Here is a 27297-nt window from a genome sequence, read left to right as displayed (position 1 = left end):
AATGAGAAAATGATTCACACCAAAGCACAGTTGGCTCTCCATCGCCCCTGCCCTCTCCCACCTGAAACACATTTAATCCAGTCCAAAAACACCACTGGACACATCGGTTGGCCATACCAGCTGATGTTGGCTGTGCAAGATAAATAAGCAGTCAGTTCTTACAAATTGCCCTAACAAAGTATAGTAGTGCAAAATTGCAATCAGATGATATGGCCATGCTATATAAATAACAATGGCATGACAGAATCGCCAGGAGCTCATCAAATTCACGACAGCTCCCATCAATCTATCAACATTCTGGCACTGATTGGCCTGATTGGAGATTGGTTTCCATCCCTGCAGCAGAATCTTTTTCCCACCTGGTGTCTGGCTCTGTCTGACAGCCATCCAGAACGCTCTGGGGAGTAAATGTATGACGAAGGCTTGACAGGACAGGTCACACACACACACACAAACACACACACACACACACACACACACACACACACACGCACACACGCACACACGCACACACACCATCAAACACACTAATACTTTTTGTACTTGGCACAGGTTTTTAGTTATTGGCAGAACATGGAAAAAGTACTTAGGACTTGCCAGTGTTCCACTGCTAAACAACCTTTATATAAATTAATGGATAAATAACACAAGTTTGGTATGTTGATGTGCACTGTGCATTGCATGGATAAAAAAAATCAAAGTGGTCCACACAATGCAGATACTATTCTACATGATACACACTTACAGACAATGAACTCAGGGCTGCGTAAGGCTGAACTGGTGGGTACATGGCTCTGCCTCTACATGTCAAACAAACACACTGTCTAGATTGAATCTGATCCGGATCAGATTCAATCTAGACACAATATTACATTCAGAAACCTGTAACTCCTGGGAACCGCACAACAACCGGCTGTTTTAACCAATGCCATCTGCAGCACAACACTGCTGATTGAGTGTCATTCAACATTGAGAGTGCGGGGTAGAAGGAGTCGAGCAGCAACACAAGATGCCATCAGAGCTTCACTAATCTGTGGCAAAGATCTGACGCTTGCCTTGGTTACGTCACTCCCTCTGGAAGCAAGACATTGAGCATTCATTTGAGACCTGTAATATCCTCACTAATTCAGACATATTACATTTTATATGACCGTAAAGCGGGGGAAACCCCTCTTTTGAAGACATAAATGAAGATCTGGTTGCAATACAGAAAAGCGAATGTTCTGCGGACCCAGTCCCTCCTCATACTCGCATTCTAGTTGGCACAGGCATGAAAACACTCTCCACTTAGCTCACTGGGTGAATGTGTGGAAACACTTATTTACAATTCAGGTTGCCTAGTTAAATGAACAAATTCAACAGTTTGATACCTGAATACATTTGATTTTTTTTTAAATTAAATAAAGATTTTTGGCTTTACCAATCAGGTTTCAGTCATAATCAGTTTGCTACTACTGCATGCAGCCAGTGGATTACACAGAAAGCTAAACATGACTTCTCACTAAGTCCTCTAAAGAGATGCAAGGTGCAAATGCAGGTGAATAAAAGTTGAATTCTTTACAACAAAATACTAAATTTCAGGGATAAAAAAGCTTGGCTGAATATTCATTGCATACACTTGGCTTGTGTGGTCAGATAAGAAGTCAAATCAGGTTTCAAAACTCTTTCCCAAAGGCTCCACCTGTTCCAAGGTCTTAACCATAACAAATGGAGGGCAGTGGGTGTCAAACAGGAACTTAGTCACAAAGCAAGGCCACACACACACACACGCGTAAGTGAAGCACATACAGACCTCTGGAGGAGCGGAAGTGCTTGCTGGGTGCAGTGAAGCCGCGGGTCCCGTGAACATTGACTGCAGAAACTCTGAACTGGTACCATCTGCTGGCTCTGATGTCGGCCAGTTGGACGCGCTCCTCTGCAGTCTGAGGGACAGATGGGGGGGGGGAGCAAACCACAGGGGTCAGAGTTCACACAGGGTCACAGGCCCCATGTGAGTCTGCTGCTACATCAGTCAACTGTGTGTTTCTCTTTGCCAAACTTTCAAAGACACTGTGACTGTGAGGAATGTGCAACCGTGTGCAACAGTCTGTCAGCGCAGTGCAGCACTTTCACAGCTGTAGCATGTGGCACGCTGGGACATGTGACATTTCTTAGTGACACAAATCTCAAATGTCTGATCAAAAGAATCACTTGCATAACTAGATTTGATGGGATCTTACTCAGGTGCTTCAGTATTTTGCATGTATGGTGGGGCTGATATCTACCTGTGCCACAGTCTGCCATTCGGTGGCATCATCCTCGCTGGGGTGGATGCCATAATTCCAGCGACGCTGCACCACATAGAGGACGGGCTCCACGGAAATGTTGAACTTGGAGGACCAGCGGATCTCCAGCTGACCCGACGGCTGCTCCAAAAATACCAGCTCTTTCCTCGGCTTCAGAGGAACCCCTAAAAGTACACGCAAGGAAGAGAATACCATGACAGGAGTTAATATCTGTACACAGTATTTGTGTGGAACCTTGTAGGTCAACTTCCAACATGAAATTTGTTATTTTCCTTTCATGGGTGGAAAGATAAATGACACCATCAGAGTTGGACAGATACAGATTTGAAAATGAGACATGACCTCACCGCAATAGATTTAATACATGCTGTGGGTCAACAGCATCATCTTTCTACTGTGACAGATTGTGATATTTCCTGGCCAGAGAGATGTATTTTGGTAGCTGCGCTTCTTAGTAATGATACACATAGTTTACATCTAGGTATGTGACATGGCGCGTGGAATGATTTTCACTCTCTCTCTCGCAGACACAAAATACACAAGTGCAAACATACACACATACATGTAAAGTTCATTTCTATCACTGCACTTCACATTCAGCCTTTCAGACAAAGTCGATGTGGCCATGTGCAATAAATTAGAGATTTATTAAGTGCAGGACTGGGCCAAATGCTCAGCCAAGTCAGACTGACTCTCTCAAGTGAATTTATTGCTGTGGAGACGTAGTGAGTTGTTGATTGAGCGTCGGGCACAGTGATAATGAGATGGAGATTGGAAAAGCAAGTTTGGAAGTGCAGGAGAAGGCTGAATACATCCCACAGTTCTCAATAAATCACCTTGCACTTCAGACCATTATGTTGGACCTCTGTCGCTGCTGAGCGGCCCGCCGCTGCTCCGCATTTATCAACAGCATCAACACACGCTCAAGGCTACTGCGCCTCATGTCCGTAAACAACATAATCAAGACTGTGTTTTGTATGCAGAGCACTTGATCTACTTATATCTCTATTCAGCCTTCATACAGGGCACGTAAAACTGATTGATTGATGCATATAAAATCCTGGAAGATGGAGGAGGGTCCTTGAGCCACATGCATATGGAGTCAGTACTTTGTTTTGTCCCGCTGATAACAGCTTTCTGCATGCTAACAGCTGGGGGTCATTGTGCTGTGGTTTCACAGCTCCACAATGATGTGTGACTGCGTGTGTGTGAACGAACGTGTCACATTTCCTGCGCAATAATGAACACCAAGGTAACCACAGCATTCCTCCTCTCCCTCTGTCTTAGCTCATCTTCCCACACACAAGTACTCCTGCAAAGCACAAACCACACATACGCAAAAATACAAAACACACACACACACACACACACACACACACACACACACACAAGCTCTCTCTTCCGCAATATGTAGAAGGGCAAGGAATACACTTTTTCTCAGCTCGCTCTTTCCAAAGATAACTTCTGTGTCAGGTTTGGTCCAAGAATCATACAGCATTCATTTTTCAATGGCCACACGCTTACTCCAAACCATGACGTAACTGCCGCTGAGGCACGATCATGAGTACGGAGTCCATTCATGTCTTAATCACGCCAACAACTACACTCGCAGGAATATAATTTGCAATACTCACGCACATACTGTCATAATCACTGCTGTAATTACAGGGGCTTGAGGAAAACTGCAAATCCTGCTTGTAACACAAAGACTTACCGTAAACTGAGGATGGCTGATGGACCGATGCACTGACTGACGTGTTGTGACAGTGTGAGGATAATTTGATTTCCTTCTGACATCTACATTTTTCACATATTATTTGTTTAAACCACCCACCAGCTCCTTTTCCAATTTATCTCACAGTATAGTGTAGAACTGCTTTCGATCAGAAAACACCTATAACAAGCTGGGTTGCATCCCATGCGGTTCTATTGCTTCTAAGGAACAGAGAAAATGAGAGAACTACAGGGAAAGATATGGAAATGAAAGAAACAGAAAATAAAGATAAAGCACCTTTTTCCATATGAGCACAGCATATTCTATCTGAGGCACACCTCCATGAATACACAGTGAATGATGTGCAGCAGCATCGGACTCAACTGATGTTTTAAAAATAGGAAAAGAAGAAAAAGTTTGGTTACACATCAAAAGCTAAGTGGGGGTCCGGTGTCTCAGAGATCCTGAATACCAAAGTTTCTCTTTATCAGGGACATACACATGGGCTGGGGACCCCAACTTGAAGACACACACATACACACATCTGAGAGTGATCTCAGTGAGGGAAACGCTCCATTTCTCCCCGCTTGTGTTTGCTAATGGCTTCCAGCATCATTGCTCATCATTGCGAAGACTACATACACACTAGTGCACACATAGAAACAATTACACTCTTCAAACCATGAGCAGCTAATTAGACCTTTAACACTGAGAACCAGGACAGGAATTCCATCCGGACTTTCACCAAAAGGCTCAGTGTAATTCAGTGTAAATGCAGTGCTGACGGAGACCCGTCATGAGCTCAGTGTTTGGACTAAATCAGCGGGTAGGCCGCTTGATTTGAAGGTCTCACAGTGCGGTGTATAGTTTTCATTGACTGGGTCATTGTATTGAAATGTTCAAGGTTACGCCTGCTTTCATCTTTTCCCCCGATTAACTTGCTGTTCACCTTTTGAGCGCGGCATCCACCGTGAAGTCCCTCAGGATTTTTCCAAATCAAATATAAATACCAGCATGCTCTTCTGTGTGCGCAAGCTCAAACTCAAAATCACACACGCTTGCCTCTCTCAGCTAAATACAGTATGCACAGTAAAACATGCTTACACTTACTGCAGTGAGATTCAAAGCATACACAGCTACAGTCTATCACTGCTGCGGTTCAAAGCTTAATTTACACTCATCTTCCACTGCTTTCACTTCAACATCTCTCCAACTTTGTTATGGCCCCGGGCTGCCAGCAATTGTGTGCTGATAGTGTATATAATGTAGTTCCAACTCCAATCTCCAAGTTCAGAGGCTCTTGGTTCTCTCACAAAACGACTCAGCGCCCTCAGAACATCAGGCCCCCTTGGGCAGCGCTATTAAACTGTTTTACTGGAGCAAAGATTCTTGGGTACATCTGTGTCTGTGAAACCCTGAAGCTAATCCAGCAAATTCAAGAGTGAAGATTTATTCCAATTTACAACAGAAACAGCATGAGGGATGTGTGGGTGAAGTACAATACAAAGAGATGTAATAAAGATTTATGATTCTGAGCAAGTTGTAAAAAAAATTGTCCAGGATAATCTGCGTCATTGAGATTTAAAATTAATGTTTTTACAGAGAGGGATTAATTGGTTCAACGCTATTTATGAAAATTATGCAAACTGCAACAGTTTAATCACATTAACAATATGATGTTTGCATTGGACCATTACCAGATATAAAACGTCATTTACTGAATAGGATAAATAGAGAGGGAGGGAGTATCCATAATTCAGCTGACGAACCGTGTTAATTTGGTCCCTCTTGCAAACGGCACTGAGCAATAATTAAATAAGCAGCTGAGCCCACGGACAATTAAGCAACTTTATCAGTGCGCACAGTCCAACGTTAAGTCACTTTGTGCATTCTAGCCTGTCAACCTGGCTTGCTGTAGAACTCCATTCTTCCTCTAATTATGATCTCTCTAATAAGTGTTTCACATCATAATTCATCAATGCCCTTTCATTTAAACTCCAATGTTCTCGTCCGCAAAGTAAGAGCTGACAGCTATCTTCATCAAAATGCAACTACAAAACAGTCATTTTCTGCACAGTGGATCAGTTTAACTGATTGCAGGGAGTAATGCAACAAGAAGTATCGAAGGTGAGCTGGTAGATGAAGAGTTGCAGGTGACAGGCTGCAAACCTCCTATCCAACTCCTTCTCCTGTGCTCTGCAGTTGTGTGGAAAATTACTGAGATGAAACAAAATGGGTTTGTATGGTTGCACTGTAAACAGATGCTCTTCTGTTGTATTTCTGATAAAGGGGTGTTTGCTGTAGAATTCATAAAACCGCCCTTGTTAGTGACCTAACCCCTTAATCAGGACTAAAAACGTAAGGATTGTAACTTTAGAGAACAATTTGTTGCTGAAAAATCATTTTTATTGTAACGCCACATGATTTAAGTTACGCCTTTAATATTACCTTTGTAGAGGTTCTTGGGCAGCTGGCAGGTGTGGCCACAGCCGTTGGAGCAGCACTTTTTCACAGCTGAACACTCTGCATCCTCCTCACAACTCTCCACGCAGGCTGCTGCAAAGCCGCTGGCCTTCTCTGGGGCAGGACAGTCGCCTTGCTTCACTCCCTCTACCGACTTAAGGAACTCACAGCTTGTGAGACACTCATAGTGCTTCTTGGGAAACAGGGGCTAGGGAGTAGGGGATGAGAAGGAGGGGGAGGAGAGGAAAAATATATGTCAGATTGCTTTTTAAGACCAACCTGCCTGACTGCAAACAGGCAGCTCTGTGAGCTAACAGGGATTGTCCTGTTTACATTTCAACTTATGACTTACTGGAGCGGCGAGTACATTAAACATCTTTGATTCAGCCTCACAGAGAGTGTCGTTAGAGGGCAGAAAGAGTTACTTCACACTCCTCTCAAACTTTCCTCTCATTGAATTTTCCCACTAAGTATGAAAAGCTCAAACACTTGTGTCTAAGGCAACCGCTGTATTTGTGGTAGTGACATACCTCGCATAAATCCTGGCACTGGTTTTCCTTCAGGTCCCAGGATTCCTTGCAGGGCTCCAGGCACTGTGAAAAGGAGAAGGGTGTCAGTTCTTCAAAGAGCCAGCCACATCAAAGAGCCACTGCTGCGGTGATGGTGCTTTCAGTGCTCGGGCACTGGCTGCCTGACAGGCAACTCACTCAGCCCCTTCCTGTGCACACTCACAACAACCAGTCACACCTCTTTTTGTTACAGATGCCCAGCATACCTTCAAAGGACATAAACAATCTTCTACAAAAGCAAACATGGGGCAAAGGGGTTGTCTATTGTCAGTAGTCAGGCACACCCTTGCGTCTAGAAATCTAGTGATGCTTGGATGTATACAGATACCTTCTTCGTGCCTCAACACTGCTCGTCTCCCATATCGTCTATGCCTCATTCTTATACTGCCGCTTCTCCTGCTCATGTCTGGGCCTGATACGCCTGGCACTGGCACCAAACTCCCCTCTCTTTACCAAGCTGAACAGAGAGCACTTAATAAATGATACACTTGGTTTAATGTTCTTGGGATTCCCTTTTTAACACGTGGAACGAATTTACTGAATGCTTGGCATAGACATAGGCAAGTGGCTTTGCCAAACATAATGGGATGATAAAATTCAAAATGAAAGTTTACCAATCTAGTCAAGATCCTCATGCTTTAAATACTACACCCCTGAATGAGTCAAATTCAATATGCGAATGTAATATAGCACAAAAGCCCATGCATGTCCAATAGAATCAGGCAGATGCTGCCGCAGGAAAGGGAATGTGTTCAGATGGGACTGAGAGAAGCTCGGGTCTTATACGCTCCTGTTGCTGGCCACTGAGAGCTGGTGTGAAAGAGAAGAGCAAGCTCAGTCAAACAGTCAAACCACTGCCAGGCTGCTTCTGTGCTGCACTGGGAGCAGCCCAAACCACACCAACCAGAGACCTGCCAAAGTCACTCATTCAACTCTATTTAATTTAGACTCCTGCACCAGCTACATTACTAAGACAAGGCACAGCAGTAAATTTTCAACACATTCGCCTACATTCTTCATCTGGGACAGTCCAATATGTTCAGTCAGTGGGAGAGGGAGATATGATAGAGTAGATATGGAGATCTGCCATCACCGGAGGTCCACTTTTGGCCTGAATAAGAGGCTCCTGAAAAAAGCTCATCAGTACAATATGTGGTGTTATGTAAGGTACAATACAGCGGAGTGGTTACATGAGGGCATACTGTAGAGAGCGTATTTAAGACGAAGTTGATGTAAGAAATTTCACATCTCAGTCAGGGGGCCCGGGTTGTATTTATGACTTTAATTCGCTCATTAGCCAACTCTGTCATTATTATGCCATTGCCAGTGAAAAGTTTATTTGCTTTTTATGGAGTGCGGTGGACGGGCGCATGATGAAACATAAACCTTGCTTCTGGAGGAACACGCTGCAATCAGGACCATGCACACGTCTGCCAGCACTCAGCCTCGGCTCTCTGCGTTTGCCCAGCCTCGTCTCGGGCAACCGAGAAGCCCTGTATGGACAGTGTGTTGAGTGTTAAACAGCCGGTTCCAGAGGGGTGGGAGGGAAGGTATTTTCTTAATTACTTCATAGCAATATAGATATCTCTCCAGTCATGATATAAAATATAATGTGCCAGAGGGAAAATTGGACACCTCGGAGGGAAAGCACGTAGTTATGACAGCTAAGAGCTCCAAAAGAAACTAATGTGGTTTCTACAGAGCTGATCAGGTGAAACCACTGCAACACCTCAGAGATTTAAGATGACATATGAGCTCACTTGCACTGTCCAAGTTATGTCTCATCGTCCAGAGAGTCTTTGCAGTTTTATCATCTGTTATTAATAATATGGTGACCTTCTATCATTAATTCTGTTCTCAATTGTGTCCTCTGAGAGTACAGCCTGCGGCGAAGACGGGCAGTAGCAGCAACCTCAGCATCCCGGCCTCGCACAAGCGTCGCGCTGGAACAATGAGGTGTTGAGGCAATAACTGCGCACCGCACCAGTGTCTAAAGGACATTCTGCCAGTAGACGCACATGTTAAAGCCCCCAAATCCCTTCTACAAATCACTGAACATACACACATAAGCCAGGTGGATCAAGCTCATTTTACTCATTGAAAGATCTTGTGTGCATGGACTGAATGCATTCCACTGGCTTTTCTTGAGGATGAATCTTTTTTAGGGTTCAGCACAATCACAACTAAGTGAAAATAGAATCATCGTTACCTCGAGATGCTCGGGCTTGCATGCCAAGCAGCCTGAATTAACACAGCACATTGCATACTGAGGATATTGCAACACAGATCAGAATTCTGGCTGTGTGTTGTCTCACCCTCCAAGTCCTAGTTTTTCTCTCTTTTTTTTTCTTTTTTAACTCTTCAGGGCAAAAGTTCCTAACCAACAAAAACTGCTGAATGCTTCAAAGGAAGTTCTATTTTTTTATTTCTTCATCAAGACAGTTATTTTTGCTGAATGAGCGCATATAATATAAACGGCACTCTTTAAAAAGATAAGCATTTGTGTCGAGACGGTGAGAGCTCCGTGCAGGTGTGCTGAAAACTGACAATCTGTCAGCGTTTCTTCCCAGCCACACCCACAACCTGACATTTAAGGAGGGAAGAGGAGGACCGACGACAGATGTCTTGCCAAAGCAAATAGGACGGCTGTATATAATTACAAAGGTGCTCTCATCAATCAAGTGCCTGATTCCTATTTACACAGTTTGGTGCTCAATCTAAACCATAGTACTGATGCCGCCAAAAGTATGCTTGGGAGTGTGCCATAACATCTTTTTTTTGAAGCTCTTGCACAACTTCTTCTTTTTCTCGCAATCTCCACCCGATCGAATACACATACACACCCTCATCCTCCTGAAACTTGTGCTTCTGCTTTTGTATGTCGAAATGTTTTTAATTTGTGGCATAGGCCTTTGCAAGTAATAATTTCACCACTAATTTGCTAATTACAACAAACCAAAAAAAGCCAAAACACTTCCAAACCATTTAGAAAAACTTCCTGTATGTATGAATGGCACATAAAACTGACACTATTCCACTAATGGGATCACATCAGGAGATATCTGTGGTCTAACAGTTAGTATTAGTGGGTCCCCTAGAGGCTTGGATGCCTCAAACGTTTGCACATCTCTCACCGTCGATAGCTATGCTAGTGTTTGACTTCTGAGATCTAATCTGGGAAAAGACACCATGGAACTGGAGTAGAGAACATAATTGGGCAGGACATAGTGTATCTGCTGGGATTGGGTGCCAATGTCTGGGTCTCCCTCAAACAAATCTCTCCAGCTGGCAACACAGCTACCATCTGTTTGAATAGCGTAAGGAATGCATGTAATTATCCTATGTGATGTTAACATATTTCTGGACAAATTTCACCTAAAAAGACACAAATGGTTTTACTCTGAGAGGTAAACAAGAACATGGGGTTGTTTCTATGGACTTGAGCTGTTAGCCTTAACAAAAGCATTTGAGCGGCTGATTTCCCCTTTGTCCTCTTATCTTCCTACCCAATAGTGACACATTCTGCATGGTTAAGTAGGAACATCCATAGCAGTCTTTCACTCCCCATTTCACGCTGTAATAAAACGCAGCAGTTGTTACTCTGGGGGACCCTGAAAGGCATTCTGTGGGGCCGATGAGAGAGTCAGGCTGAATGGCAGCCAATGCCACAGCCCATCTTCACTTTGTCATGGCTGGGACGAGGCAGAGGGGAGGTGGAGGGAGGGAAGAGAGGGGGCATGGGCCTCCCGCAGAGAGAAGGGAGAGAGATGGGGGGTTGGTGGCTGAGCATAGAGCTGCCTTTCTCCATCACAGGAGCGCGGTTATCTCCACCCATCGTTAAAAAAAAAAAGCTTACTGGCCCGAGTGAGAGAGTGAGTGACTGGAATAACATAAACGATGAAAAAAAGTGCATATGTAAAATGTCACGCAAGTGTTTTGTTTTAGTTAATGAAGCATGAACTGCTACCAGTCGAGATTGCCCCCGGCTTAACAATACACAGTGTATACAAAATAAAAGGCTATAATTCATACTGATACAGATGACATTTTGCAGGAACATATTTGTACAGTTGAGTTGAGATATGAGTAGATGAAGCAGCTACGACTGATCTGTTATTTTGTAAATGAAATTCAGCAATCAATGAATCATGCACCACTGCATGTAGGTACCTGTGCCTACATGGAAGCCAGTAGATTTTCTCTCACTCTGTTTTCCCAAAAGCTGGGAGATGACGTCTGGGAGCTGAACACGACGAGTAAATGTGAAGCCCGAGTGGCGCCAACACTTATTTACAAGGTGCCTTTGCTGCCTCTTGGGATGGAGCAGCTGCTTTCTGCTTCTCTGGGAGACTCTGATATGGAGGAATCTCTGTTGTTGATCATACACATCGTAAATCTCACCTCCAATCTCATTGAGTTATGGCTACTTTCTGCTGCCCTGGCGCTTTTCACACTCCCGATGACCGGACTCAATTATTCCAGCAGCTCTCAGCTCCCTGCTCATATCTATCGACCCGTCCAGGAGCAAGTCGGCAGGCTCTGCTCTCTCCCCCATTGAAACAGACCCTTACTCCACGTATTCACTCACTTCTCACTCTATTTCACTTTTATTTGGCTGTCGTCTCCCCCGACTTCCCACAGTTTCTTCTCACTTCTTATCTGCCTTTCATTCTCTCTCACTTTCCATGTCCGCTCTAATCCAGATACATTTCAAAACTCATCTCTTTCTCTCTATTTGGCCTTCCATCTGCACCAAGCAAGCGTGGTCATACTCAGAAAATGGATGTTTTCCAAAACTCTTTCCAAAGTAGATAGATTTGAAAACACCAGGCTCACGTTGCAGTGCAGACAAAGAATGAGCTTTTTATCGTGTGATATATCTTTCGCTAACATGGCCAATGCACTTTCTCTTGCCAGCAATGTTATGAGGCCATGTTTCTGTAGGCTCCAACTTTTTCTGTAATCATTTTTATGTGTGTTTTCCAAGTCTATAGCCAACCACAAAATACAGGTGATGTCACTGACACATGTTTTTTGTCTGTTGTAAGACAATTGCACAAGTATAAAAAAAGTAATTTAATGAAATATGCCAATCACAGGCTGTAGAAATAAAAACAAGAACAGGCTCTCTTAAATTTGGTCAAAGCGCAGGAAGGGTTGAGCCGAGGTGGGACATGGAAGCAACAGTACAACCATGGCTGACTGCGAGCAAGCAGTCACACCCCACATACCTTTGACATTTCATCAAAGAACCGGATTTTTTCAGTGCAGGCGCTCATCGTTTGTAGTAATGATGGCTGGGAGAGTTTCATACCCTTTAGAAGTGCTCCAACAAGCCAGTTACCTAACCCTGTCTATGCAGAAAGCTGCATGCCCAAAATAAGCACTAATATTACAGCTAGCCACGACCAGCACAAAGAATTTATGAAATTATACTGTACTTCTGTATTTATTTGTTTATTTTAAATAATGCTGCTATTAATGATTATTTTCATGATCAATTCATCTGTCAATCATTTTCTCGATTAATTGTTTCATCCGTAAAATGTCAGAAAAATGGTTTGTTTCCCAAAGCCCAAGGTTACATCCTCAAATGTCTTGTTCTGTCCACAACCCAAAGATATTCAGTTTAATGTCAAAGAGGAATAAAGAAACCAAATCTGAGAGACTGAGATAAGTTGGACATTTTTTTCTTATTGCTTATTAATGACTCAAAACGATGCTCAAAAGAGTTGGCGATTAATTTAATAGTTGAGAACCAATCTCTAAAGCACTTATTTTAACAGAACAGAGAAATATGTAAATTACCACACCTATGTTGAGTGTTTGGGCAGCCTAAAACACAAAATAAGCTAATTTGGCTGCAACTAACATCATTCTATTTTTTAATCTGCCAATTCTTTTGTCAATTAATAAACCCGAGGGGACAATTTCAATTGGCTGTGCTACGTAGTACATTCAACCCCATTTCTTTCCAAATTAATGGTGGTTTTCACATGGTGCACCACCACAAGCATTAAAGAGGAAGAAAAAGAAGAGATTTTGTTGCTTTTCAATTCTTTTGGCAACCATTTAGAGAACAATCTGAAAACATGAATATGGATGAAAAACTTTAGACATTTTTACCGCAATACAGTGGACATCACTCCACACTTTGTCACTTGTTCACATTCGCACCCTCAGTGTAAAGAGGACCATTACTTTTGATTATTTTCCTGTCCCCCCCCCGATTCTTATTCATGGCATGGGACCTGACTTCACACTGCCACAGAATCCAAACTTAGCTTGATTGCCATTCAAAATGTATGTCTATTTTTCTAGACAAAAAATGAGTAGCATGCCTAAAATCTGTGTATTTGCCTTCCAGATGATGCCTACGGAGACTATGATTACAGGTTAACCAGGCTGAAACATATTTCATCAAGTGCTGGGGCTGTGATCTGAATGAGCATAAAATCATATGCTAGCAAGGCTTTCCAATACGTCTCTGACGTGCCATTAAGTTTCACAGGACTGTAAAAAATATAGCGAGTAAATCAGGAAGAAGATATCCCGGTCTTGAGCTGTTATGAAGTCTAGACACACCATTTCCTCAACCTTATGTGACCTTATACTTTGTTAAGTCCATGAGATATTGTGTATTTAATTTCTTCTCTGCTGTAAATCAGCACAGGTGTGTGTTGAGCAGACAGTGGTGTGGATCAGGTAGATCAAAAAGATTAACTGCATGCTGATTAGAGATGTGAGCCTGCAACTCTATACGCAGCAAGCTCACATGGGCGCTCATAAATATGAAATGAGGCTTTCCAAAGAGCAGAAGGTTGCTTATTATTATTATTAAATGCCACATTTATCAGGAAGGAATGGCTGGATGGGTGAAAATGTAAGAATTGTATTAGAGATGTTGGAATTATTCTCAGTCAATGTTGATGTTTCACTCGCAAGTTAAACTAGCAGAAACTAGCTGTGCTAGTCAATGCAAGTGCATCTTGAATATTCATACAGGTTTGGGCCTGCTATTTCTGGGAGGGGGCACAGATAGAACTGTACTGCAGTGGTTGCTGTCAGGTTTTCTATTCTGCATTTACATAAGCCTCTGCACACCAAGAGGAAACCCACATGGCTCAGGGTGTCAGAGGATGTTGCTGTATGCAGAGCAATAAAAAGACAACAATTACAGAATGTTGGTGCCCCTGCGCTTCATTTGCTCCCCCTGCTGAAGTCTTGGAGGTACATGATGTCTGTGCGGGTGCCAGGTAATCAATGTGTGTAGAGCAAATTGGTGGTTGTCTGCTTTCCTCCATCTCCCTAAAAGGTGCATGTATTCAAACTGTATGGAAATTTGGCACTACTGTTTATCACTCCTGTCATAGCTGGTCTTAGGAGGGACAAGCTGTCTGTAGCAATACCCTGCAGAACCTGAGAAATACTAACATTGTCAATAATGTTTTGACCACATCTTCTAAAAATGGAATGTGATACAGCGCTGCATCCAATCAACATTTCTTCATTATAAGTAAGACAGGATACAGTTATAATAATGATGTGATGTGCTAATTTACTATTTAAGATTGACTCAAACTTCTTTGAAGGGCTCTGAAGTAATGACACATTTTCCAAATCTCCAAGTGTTTTACAGCCCTGAGAGGGACGTACGATGTGTTATAACTCCTTCGTATTTACAACCAACTAAAACACTGTAGTATTCCAGCTCTGGAGGGGTGAACTGAAATGCATATGGTTCAAGACTTTCTATTTTGTTTCTCAAACCACCGGAGTCGGAGACGGTGAGTAACCTAGCAGGTGGTGTCACAGACATTCTTTAAGCATCACTTTAATTATTAATTAAAGTGCAGTTGAGGGTGCAGACAACAAAGAGCTGAAAAGGAATAGCTTGGCAGAAAGTGAGAAGAAAAAGAGGAGGAGCAGGAGGGGCAGTGCATGAATTATACATTTACCCCACAATCAGAGGTGCCTGCCTTATTTATGAGCATAAAGCCCACACAGCTTAGCCAGAATTGTGCTTTGTCTGCAGTGGAATGCAATAGCAGTTCACTTAATACTTAATGACTCTGAAGTCTCCCCCCCAAACAAAAAAAAAAAACACACTCAGACTGATGCCCCCCTCCTCTTGCGAGGGCTCCTTCTCTTACAGGTCCTCTGCCATCTCATGTTGTTATGTTCTGCAGTGACAAGAGTCAAAAATACAGTGGCTGTAACCAGAGCCTCAGTTATCACCTACCTCTGGGCTCGGTTTACATTTCATGACAATAAGACTCAACAGGATGTATCCATCATGATGGGGTCAGATTGGTGATAAAGAGGCCAGCTGTGACGTGACATGGGAAAGCCAAAACCCTCCCCGTTGTTCCCTGAAAACCCCACACCAGATCTGCCCAACACATGATTTACTGTATTTACTCCTACACCATCACACTGAATAATGTTAAGATGACAGACGCATGGGAGCGGAGTTGAAAACGGGATTGCATGATAAAACACTTCCTCGGCTCCAAAGCCAACCTGTCTATTCAGCTGATCTACAGCGACGATAATGAACTCACGTTTTCTGCGCAGAGGATGAAAAATGCATTTGCGTCAGTCGCTGCAGATTGAGGAGATTGTAAACAAAATAAAGGAGGGCCCCACAATGACCATTCACGCCGTCTCAATCCCTCCTTATGAGATGAGACCTAGAGATTCTGTCTCAATGTAGGCCAACAACATGTAAGACATGACATGCTATTGACGGGAGTAAAGCTGCCCTAATCCCATGCTGCAGTCACATTCCACCACTATCACCGCTTGTTTATTTGAGTATCAGCAACAGTTGAAAGTCATTAATCCTACTTGCCCTCTCCAGCCTGCACTAACAGCTCCTTACACCGGCGGTTCTTTCCAGTATCTCAAGAACAGTGACAGATATGATTTCTCTTTTATTTGTTCAAAATCTGAAAACAAAGACTCTGCGAAGAAAGGGAAAATCTGGTTGAGTTGAGTGGGAATCTTGGATTTATATTGATGTAGAAAACAAACGTCTTTCTTCATCTCTGATCCATGTACAGTCTGGAAATGTATATTACTCCACTGGAGTTGTCATCTCCAAGTTAAAGGTTAAGAGAGCTGTCGATCACAAGGTCTTTGACAAAGATTCTGTTTTTCCATCGTCCTGAAACTGTCACACACAATCTTTGGGATTTATCTACGGGATGCAGCAGCTTTGAGTGCCGCTGGAATAAATTGATAAGCCCACATCTACTAAGTACATCAGCTTTAAGATTCTTACATTCTAATCTTCCCTTTCGTTGATGCGTCTGTTGGCAAGATTACTTGGGTAACGACAGCATAGACCATAAATAAAGCCACAGAATAATTTCCTGCTTTAGCACCTCTCAACACGTGAACTTGGGCGGGAAACGATAGCAAAGTCAACATGAAAGGTGTGCTGTAATCTATGATATTCAGCCAATCCATCCTCAGAATGAGAATAAACACTTGGACGACAGCAGATTGTCTCAGCGTGACTGGTCATTATTGCTGAAAGAGGATTTCACAGCAGCTTTGATTACATTAATCCTTCAAGAGAGTAAAATCCCTTCTGACAAGGGAGAACATGTGAAATCAGGCTATCTGGGAAAGGTTGATTATCTTAGAAAACAAATGGCTACCATTTTAAAAAAGGCCCCTGTGCTCTGTAGGATCAATAAAAACACAGGCTGCTATGAGATGGAGAGTGTATTTCTTCATGGAGGATTTCCTGGAGTGTTCATCACTCACATATTGAACAGACAGAGCTTCCACTGCTGGGGAAGTCTAAACTGCAGTTCCACAGCCTCTTCGCCTCCTCTCCTGTGGCCACGTCTTTGGTTTTTTCTGCTGTGGGGGGTTTTCATTCTCTGCCACCCACCATGTGAATAATGAGCTTCACAGATAGCAGCCAATGAAGCGACCCCCCCTTTAGCCAATGAAACTTAACAACCATGTCCAGATCAGGTCCTTCCTGCTGGGACTGACCAGCCTTGCTTCACACTCCTCCGCCACCCACACACACTAACACTCACATAGCCTCCAACTAGATAAAATACAAGAAAGGCTCCAGAGAAACCACAGAGATGTCTCTTTGCACAATCTCTCCGCATATATGTGAAATTAGAAAATCAATCTAAGTCAGACTGTCAAGGACTATTTCTCCAATTTTACACTCTGCTTAGCAGTTACACTGACAGGCAGTCCACACACACTGCCCACCTGACATATTGATTTCTTGTCCAGCTTGCTTTGAGGTGTTGGTGCTGGTAATGTGGATAACACAGGGAGGTGAGACCAGCGTCTGGCCTCAACATGACCAAAAGGGGCTTTGAAGTCTGTCTAAGCACCTAACAATCCCAGCCATGGCCAGCTGTAAACCAACACAACCAGTACCCACTTCATCACATCCTTTCAGTGCACCTCAAAATATACTACCTACCGCCAAAGAAGAGATGACCACACAAAAGGCTTGTAAACTGCATTGACACACTCTCAAAGCTTCAAGCGAAAGTGATCCATAAAGACTGGAGAATGAGGCTTCTGATTTAATTTTATAGGTTCAACTGACCCTGAAAAAAAGAACAATTAATGGGAAGTTTGACCATTTTATTTTGGCGTGAGAAAATGTGGGGGTTGGTACGGGGTATGGGGGGTTGACAGTGGGCTTTGAAAGACACTTTTGAATGAGACATAGTAGCATTCCAGTGATTGTTATTCAGGCAAACCACTCCAAAGCTTCAAACATGTGAAGGCGAGGGCGCATGTAATCCAAAAAAGTAAACACTTCTTATTCTTGCGTTGGTATGTGCAGCTCAGGGTGTGATTGGGAGGAGAAGAGAGCTCCAAAAGAGCCACCTGGGATATGTGAGACATCTATGAAAGACATGCACGACTCATTGCCGTCAAATGGCGAGCAGACAATGTTGCTTTCTAAAGCTTTTCCCTCTGGAAACTCTGGATAAATAAAGGGCAGGGACGTGGCTGGTTAGAGAGAAATGTAGGGCCAAGCAAAAACATCTCCCTGCTGAAAGACTTTATATTAAAGACTGGTGTTTTAATTCTCTTCTGCTCAGTAATCACCACTCCAATCCAATTCATTGAGAGATCAGTCTCAGTGGAGGAAAACGTATACTGATTTTAAAAAATGTTCGGTGTGTTTACAAAAAAAATATTAAATTTTCTTCCTCAGGAATTATAAGTGATGGACACGTTCCAATGACTCACCACAGGCAAACTTATCCAGGCATAATGCACATGTCCTTTCTTCTCTTCTTTGCCTGAGAGAAGTTTGAGTAATGAAGCACACTGCTTTGTTGCAGGCCGGCATTTAGCCGCCTTAGGTCAATCCTAGCATTTGATTTGGAGCCTGGTTCACACCCATGGGGGAAAGCAAACCCTGCTAATATCAGCCATGCTCTGAATGTGGAAAGCTTCTTGGCTGCTTCTGCACCCTCTCCCATGCACACGCACAGAATCTATTTTCTTTGCAGCGGCAGAAAAAGAGAACACCCTGGAGTTTTCAAAACTTTCAGGGAACACATCCAAACTTCTCAAGTGGGGAGCTCTAACAGTAGGGAGACAAAATGACAATAGCTCATAGAAATGCTGCTGCTGCTGTCTGTTCTCCTGGCGTCTCCCCCGCTGAATGGAGTTTGTCTGCTGGTCCAGTGTTATGGCATGATAATGACTCCCCGGCTCTCCAAATGCCACCTCACTGTGCTCTGAAGAGAGGGGCAAGCAGGTTAATTACCATGACAATGGGGACTCTGAGAGCGGGGGGGCCGACTCCGGACACTGCATACGAGATGACCGGGATGACTTTCTCATCACAAATGGAAACAGGAGGCTTTGATTTCCTAAAACGCAGACAGATGGACGGGGTCACAGCATCTTTGTCTAAATTATTAGGCAGCCCTTCCTTGCATTTTCTTCACAGGCAGGGAGCCCTCTGAGGCTCTTTAACAGAGCTCTGGGTGGACAATCCTTCTGCCCTAACGCACTCCCTGGGAGCCACTGCCTTTGTCTGTCTGTTTGAGTGTGTGCTGTTCATGAAGTGAAGAGGCTAATCAGCGGCTGTAGAGCTATTCACAGGGAACCACTGTACAGCATGGGCCTATTTGGTACAATTGTTAGAGCAGCCACAATAGCTCCGTGTTTTGACACACTACACACAGGCCCTGAGTGTGCACTCAAGTCATTGATGTGGATGTGAAGTGTGGTGATGTTTGCTACCAAAATATTGACTTCTGGCCGCAAATTAAACTCCAGTACCGCGCCCTGGCCGGCATCCTAAAAGGCTGAACCAAAAACCTAGGACACAATTAAATTAATTAAATTCAGAGAGCCCTTGAAACTATTTGGAAAGGCAGAGTGGCGGAGCAACACATTTATACAGCAGTAACACAAGCACATCATTATTTTTAGTGGGCTTACATCAAATCCAGCCTCATTTATTTACAGCCTACAAGTAGGATAAAGAAGTGCTAACTGACATGCTTGTTATAGCGAGGGGAACAAGAAGTCCATTAAAGAGTTTTGGGAGAATTTGCAGAGTTTCAGCAATGTTAGCTGGTTGATTATGAAAACAGTATGCTGTGCTTGGAATCACAGCCAGCGAAAGCCTTTTTCAAACATAAAACTCTGCCGAATGACTGGGGAATGACTAGTGCCAAGAGCCAATGTTGGCCATCACAGTGGAAAGGAGAGAAACAAAAAGTTTCACAGAATTATGGTGAAAACAAAAGAGGTCTAACTTCTTGAGTGCCTATACATTAACTTTAAACTTGTCACAGAAGGTTTATGAATATATATGTTCTTTATCACATATTTTGTTTTAGGGGCAATCAGACAAACTTAAATTGATTGTGCTTTGCCTTGAGATACTTAAATTGCCACATCAACAATAGAGTTAAATAATTAGAACAGTTAACAATTTTCCCACAGATCAGGACACACTCAGTGGTGTGACAGAACAACATGCTGTAAACCTTTGCTAATTTGGGAAAGGGAAATAACCTATACATTTGCAGATGTAGTAGAAAGCACAAAGCACAATGGCTCTGCTGTATCCCAGGCAAATGCAAATTGCCAAGGAAACAATTTGAAATTCAAAAAAGGGAATTTAGAAATCAAACACAAAGGGTCATTCTGTGAGGCAGTTGATAGCAGACACTGATTGTGATTAATAAGTACACCAAATGTAAGGCCGTGTTAAGTAAGCATGAGGAAAAAAAGCAACCACTTCCTGAATTTCTAATTAATCACCATCACTGCAATACTGTGATCGGCCCAAATCCTCAGCATGCTTTCTTCTATAAGCACATCAAAGTCTGTGGACTGTGGAAAAAACAATATACACTGACTACATGGAATTTCTCATCACCTGGACAATAACATACCTCGCGTATCTTATTCAGACAATGGATATGTGTTGTTTATGTTCTATTTTGAGTCCTCATGGGCTAACAGCATTAAATCCTTTTCATGCTCTGTGTGTGAGGAGATGAGAGCCTTTGACAGCTACTGAGAGCATTGTTCAGATTTCTACTTGGACTTGGCTTGGCTTTGCTAGCATATCATCCTTCTTATTCCAGCTCCATAGTACTCTCTGTCTACAGTCTATACAGCACATCTCCGAGGGCCTTGTCAACGGCTCCGGGAGAGTCTGATAGAGTATGTCAGCGCCCTCTTTTCAGAGGAGCTGTCAACACCAGCTTTGTATCAACCTTCTTTGGGACAGGGCACAAAACACAAACAAGCCCTGTGGGAGGTGTACCGTAAGGCATCGTACTGAAATTCTGATCGGTAGAAAAAATAATCGCGCTTTGATTTCATAAATTGGCATGCTTTTAACCTCTTCAAATCTTATTTAATTGTATCCCATTTACAAGTGCAAATGAGCGTCAATGAAAGCAGAAGCAACCTAGTAAGGACTAGCTGAAAAGAAAAGAGTCTGTGTCAACAGCTTTCAAAGGCTCTCTTCCTGCAGGCATGACAAAACTAGTCCTGTCGTGACTCGTACACTTTATGTTGTATTATCCTCTGATAATGAGGCATGTATGTGGCATGCGTCTCGTTCGTGAAGTGAAACCACACTACCTTGGAGCACTGCTTGTGATTCTGGCACCACGCCAAGGATCCATTATTCTGTAAAAGAGACGGAAAAAACATCATCAGTCATCAGATATTGTTGAAAACACATTTACAATAATCAATTCCTCAAATGAATATGCAGCGTTGACCCTCACCTCTCCTACCACAATGCATCTCAATACCGCTTTCTTTAAGTCGTAGCCTTTTAGAGTACTTCGAGTCAGCTTTGCGTGTCGAGTGCATGTAACCTAAGCAGGAAAGTGGGGTCACCGGCACCCGGGCCAGGGCAAATCTCTGGTCAGTTTCAGCAGAGCATGGTGACCTCAGGACCTGTTTGATCTCGCAAACAGACGTCCCCAAGGCCACCGAGGTGGGAACTGATGTCAGCACTCCTGCGTAGACTGCAGATACTGCCAATTTCCTCTAATTGCTGTGGAAGTGCCACCTTCTGTGCTCAGACAAGGCAAACATTTGGCCCTAATGGTGCTGTGTATTTATGAAACCCTCTGTGTAAATATGGTGAGTTGTCGAGCGAAGGACCAGTGGGGGTAAATGGCTTGTGCAAGTGGTCATTTCCTGAATGCCATTAGGGCGAAGAATTATGCTGTCATCCTCTACAAACATAATTGTGCTCGTAGGCAATGCAAGGCTAGTGCTTCAGAATAAATGTCCAGCTGATCGACATTAAAGAGACAAAATGTTTGAATGTGATGTGCATCAGAGAAAAGGAGTCGGTAGAGCCACATTAGCAGGAATTACTTTCTGGCCAATTGATGAATGTAAGTTCTTTTATTTCTGTTTTTGGTCTTCTGAGAGTCATTGTGGGGCGTAACACCATGGGAGCTGCAGAGCCGATAATTGTCTTTGGCTTCATGACAACAAGCAACATTTGTCACATTACACAGAGTCATTTGATCCATTGTTATGAAAGAGTACTGATTATAGCTGCTTTGAATCTTGTTTTTCTTTTCCGCACCTACTACTACTACTGGATGTGTGATCATCTAATGCAAATATTCTCAATGGAGGCGCTGAGTTTAAAGTTTCATTAATGGAACTCATTCTAGTCAATGACCTCAATCTGAGCTTCACTTTTGGATGTTCCCTGCGCTTTCTTAATGAAAGCAATGAAGCGGTGGGATACAGCCAAACTTTAGGCGTCGGAAGGCAAAAAGTCTGCTTAAGTTCAATGTCAAGTTCAAAGCCTTTTCCCACAATGTAATCCAGAAGAAATTTCCCATGAGACCTTAGGAGAGAACTTATCATTAAAGGGTTTAATTTGACATCCAGTACCAGTAAGTGCTGTGCTTTTAGTGTCAAGGATAATGGTCAAATGGCTTCAAAGGAATCCATGATTGTATGGTCATGTCTTTGGAGAATCTCCTCAACAAAAAACTCCAGATAAGGATGAAAAATATATGAGTCTGAGTGCCAAGGAGACTAGGAGTAGTTGCTTGATTTAGTTATCAAATGAGAGCTAACTTGGCTGAGAAGTTTAGTGTGCGTCAGCAAGTTTTCTTCCCTTTTCTATGTAATAGAGGACCTTCGCTCTTTTTGGCCCAATGTAAAATATGAATTATTCCTCACTAGTAAATCATTTTGTAGAGTATCAAATTATTAAAATCCTTGTGGAGTTCGCTTAGGATAAAAAAAAAAAAAGATCAATCAAACCAAGCCAAACCCCCTGTTGGTAACACGCCATAAATAAATCCTTGACATTTACACTGGCAGCCAAAGCCTCAGGATAATTTATACAGATTGTCACAACTCTAGACCATGTCCTAAATCATCAATCCTGTTTTTGACACCTTTCTTTGCTCATCCATCAGTGGCGACAGGGCCAGATCTGCAGAGAAGCTAATTTTGCTGTGTGACAGCATCCCTGTAGCAGAGAAGCTCAGCAGGATGTTGCCCCAGCTGTCCAGGCCTGACCCCACCATGTCAGGGACCAACGGGGGAATAATTATAGGTCAGAACTTCATCCCTCTGACTCACCATGACATTCCTCTGCAGTCTGAACATTATGCAGTGCTGAGGACTGTCAAGGACTCCAGTGAATGAATGCTTTCCAGATATCTTCCTGTGTGCCTGGGGTCAAGGAGAAGAGACCAGACAGTGGTCTACGAATGTGTGGCTACGGTGAAGTCCCCGCTTTGTTAGTGACACCGGTGGAGTAGTGTAAACAGGGGATTTATCACAGAGATACGTTATGGCTGTTGTCAGTTGAGAAGTCAGAGCAGGTGGCCAGGGGCGTGTTGTATTGTCTAGACAACTGAGGGGAACATGGACAAAACCTCTTTTATCTTCGAGGATAGCATTCCACCTTTTGAAAATGGAAATGCTTTGTTTCCTGTGAGCCTCTGATTTGGATTAAGTGGATATCGGTTTACACTGATGAATTGCTTTTGAATTGTACTCTATCTTGCCTATTAGTTTTCGAGGATAACTACTGGAAAATGCTGCCGGTCTATAAGACCTTGTGCATTTGTGAGACAGGACTTCAAAGGACAGGCTGTGTCTCTGTGTGTCCTTTGACAGCCTAGAGGTCCTCAGGCAACACCAAAATAACTGATCCTTAAGGGCACATATGTAGCACTAAAATAAAGGGCCTCAAGATTTAGGCTTTGACTTAAGTGGGTGTGAGGGCTGTGGTCATTCTACTCATCAATTATTCACTTTATATGAATTATTTGACAGGGGCTCTGAAAGTGAGCTAATGTGCTCAGCACACATCCAATGTTAACATAAAAGGGTGTTTCAGAGATCTCAAACAACAGTGGTGTAAAGTTGTCCCCACTTTAGGAATGAAGGCTATTTGTCAAATGATGTAGCTCAGGGTGTAGCAGCACCGGGGGCAGAGATTTACAGACAGAACTGTCATGGTTTAAAAGCATGTACAGAGAGGTGAGGCCAAGCTACATAGACCCCTATTCATCCGCTGTCTTCGCTAATGAAAAACTCCACACATGAGACGAGTACTGGCTGCAGTTTGATTCCACCACAGGTTATTTAATATCAAAGGCAAAAACAAGGGGACACGGAAAAACTACTTTCCAATGTTTTTTCTTCCCTTCGCTTAAAACACAAATCGCTCAAGTAAGATGCTTAGACTTTACTGCGCGGCACATTAGAAATGAATGACTGAATTTAAAATGTTAGATTTTTATTGCTTCAAATGTAATAACAAGACCTCATGGACACACCTTGTTTTTGGCTTCACAGGTCCCCACATAAATAATCCAGTACAAGGCTGATGCTTTCAGAATACATTATTGCGCAGGGCTCCCAGCTCGCTCTTAATATTTTAAAGTGTCCGAGGCTAATATTTATGGTTGGGTGTTCCCCTCTGTCTATTGTACTGGGGTGACAAGTTCCCCAAATGTGGAGTAAAATGTCAATAAATCTGTATTTGGAAATACTATTACATCAATAAATCTACAGTTGCTATAAATCTGACAAGCAATAGACGACCCATGGGTTTCCTAACTCTGCAACTCCATGCTTGTTTCCATTTCACACTAATTCATAATTGCAACAATTAAAACAAAGTCTCTGATTTGTCCTCTGATTCAGCCACATAAAAAGGAAAGCCGTGTGGGTGTTCATGACATCTGCGAGTGCTAAATTCTCCAAGTATCATTCCAGTATTCACAGAATGATCATATTAAAGCTGATATGAAAAACAGAGTTTTTAAATTCCATCTGCAAAATGTGTTAGGAGGACAAATTGTCTTTTGTACCATAACCAAAATAAGTAGTGGTCCATATAGATTACTAGATATTGAGTAGACACAGTAAAATATTAAGAAACAGTAGGCAAAAGTCACCACTTTGACATACAGCCCAGACATTTCATTTCCATTAAAATGGAAAGCGTTGTATTGTATGTCTTGGTTTTCCTATCGAGTATTAAATGACCCCTGAAGGATGTCCGAGTTGAATTAAGAGGTCTGTCGTCTCAATCACTGGAGTGGAGCTCCGAGCTGCCTGTCGGCCCTTCGCTGTAATAAGATCTGCCAGAGGAAGCAGATCCACCTGTAGGTTGTGCTGACTGAGCATGCTCCAGTGTTGTGGCAACAGCACATTAGAGCTTATCACATTTAGCACAATTGGGCGCCAGCATTTCGCAGGAAGGTGACCTCGGCTGAGCAACATCGGTAGCTCAGTGTGTATCCTCTACATGCCTATGAGGTGTGATGCTGGCATTTATTGGCAGGGGCCAGGGGGTAGAGGGCAGTTGGGGGGTGGAGGGGGGGAGCATATGTTTTTGCAGCTGACCAGACCCCCCATTTTCACATGAAAGGACTGTTAAGAACGCAGTGCATAAGACAGTCCTAGCAGATTATCAACAATTGCCTTCTATTCTTAGCCCCACACGCTTGCTCAAGCAACCTTTCTTATCTATGACCACAAAAATGCTCCTCTCTTTAGACAAATACCTCCCTCTCATTTTCCCCTCGCTGAATAAGGCTGCCTCAGACTCTGAGGCTCTGCAGTCAATTATATAGACTATTAGCTGTTCATTAGAGGTGAGGCTGCCATCACTTATTTGACTCCTCAGTCAGCTGGTGACTAATTTCATTCCCAAACTTTGAAAACCGAGGCCAGCAATATACCCTTGGAGTCTTCTCAAAACAAATCCCTGATGATACTTTGCCAAATTGTGAATTAATAAAAGCTGTTCTGTTTTTAATCTGTGTCCTCTGGATGCACAGCAGTGTTATTTTCTGTCCAACCAGGATGTTAATTCCAGTTAACTACATTCATCCTTCACCCCAGGTGTATATTCTCCCTTAATAAAATTGCTAGAATTAACTGCACTGGGTCTTTGTCCCATGGACACGCATGAGAACTGCTACACTGCATCAATAAGTGCTTTCAAAGTAAAGTTAATTGGTGACAAAGAAACAAGCAACGCACTGTGTTGATTCATTAGCCCTAATTACAAATTGACCTCACCCCACAATGTTTCCTGACAATTAGGAATTTATTAATGCACCTGGAGCCTGGACAAGCCTTGTAAATGCTAATGAAGTGAGTATAAAAGGCAGTCCCCAGATAGATAGCTGGTGAAAAGGAGTAGAGGGGAGAAGGATCAGTGACCGGCCCTTTTCTCTAGAAGTCCTGGGAGAACAGTGTGTCCAGCGGAGGGTGAAAAACAACTTCTGACACCACATACCAAATCAGCCAAAGAATACAACTAATTTATAGCAGCTTCAAACAGGGTCTGCATCACAGCAGCACGCTTTGGTGGGGGGTAACGCTAGTGTACAATTCTCACTATGAATAAGGCAATGGAGTGCAGACGCCTTAAAAATAAGTGGGCTGCAGAAAAAATAACAGTATATAGAGTCCCATCACATTTGTAGTAACAGGAATCTCATTTTCCAGTAATTAACAAGTAATGAATGGAAACTGGCTCCACTGAAAGGCGTCCATCATGTCTGAGTCTCAGAAAAAATACTGCAATGTGTTAATGACACACATCTCCACACACTTGGGCGACCAGTGAGATACTGCATGTGGCAACTTTGCAAGCAACTCAGACCTTCAGATGCTTATATCTGCAACTGGTGTTCTTATTTATGTGGCACCCGTTTGTAAAGGTCTAATTCCCTTGGCAGTGATAAATCCTGACAGGAGACACATCTGAGAAAGTATTTCAGCACCATTATTAATGACCTGCTCCTGTCTGCTCACAATGGGCTCAAGAGAAACAGGTTTGACTTAATGTGGTATGGCTCGACTGTCACATATCCATTCATTAAATAACACAACATGGCGTTTATTCCTCTCTTCTTTTTTTCCTTTTTTTCTAACACATTGCCAGAAGTTGGGCTGGCTGTGACCACATGCTCGTACCTGAGAGTGCTTGAAGAAAGCAGAGATGCGAGTGATGTGCAGACTGAGGCATCTCGAGGCGCATCTTGCTCGGTAAATGCTGGCAGGGAAGAAAGAGTCGTCCTGCTTCCTCGCGGACACACTTCCCGTGCTCATTAACGCCGTAATCCACAAACACAGGGTCACGCACGCGTTCAGGCTCCCGGAAAACATGGTCCCGCGGTTGTGTATTTAATCCCTCCACGGATCTGAACAATACTGCGTGCGGGCTCCGCCGGAGAAACTAAAGAAACTTCAATTATAC

At 43.1% G+C, this 27297-nt stretch overlaps 1 protein-coding gene across 1 annotated transcript in view; it reads right to left on the bottom strand.

Moving 5' to 3' along the window:
- Positions 1-27297, bottom strand: part of LOC127365935 (anosmin-1) — a 39621-nt gene extending 12324 nt beyond the window's left edge. Inside the window, exons 1-6 of the mRNA XM_051404517.1 lie at positions 27015-27297; positions 21159-21206; positions 6993-7055; positions 6448-6670; positions 2265-2449; positions 1793-1922 (exon numbers count right to left, since the gene is read on the bottom strand). Of these exons, the coding sequence (XP_051260477.1) occupies positions 1793-1922; positions 2265-2449; positions 6448-6670; positions 6993-7055; positions 21159-21206; positions 27015-27206 (841 nt within the window). The 5' untranslated portion in view covers positions 27207-27297. The remainder of the gene's footprint in view (positions 1-1792; positions 1923-2264; positions 2450-6447; positions 6671-6992; positions 7056-21158; positions 21207-27014) is intronic.

This window comes from Dicentrarchus labrax, unplaced genomic scaffold, assembly GCF_905237075.1.
Source record: "Dicentrarchus labrax unplaced genomic scaffold, dlabrax2021, whole genome shotgun sequence".
NCBI lineage: Eukaryota > Metazoa > Chordata > Actinopteri > Moronidae > Dicentrarchus > Dicentrarchus labrax.
Note: the sequence above shows the minus strand (reverse complement) of the source record. Positions and strands in the feature narration are given on the sequence as shown.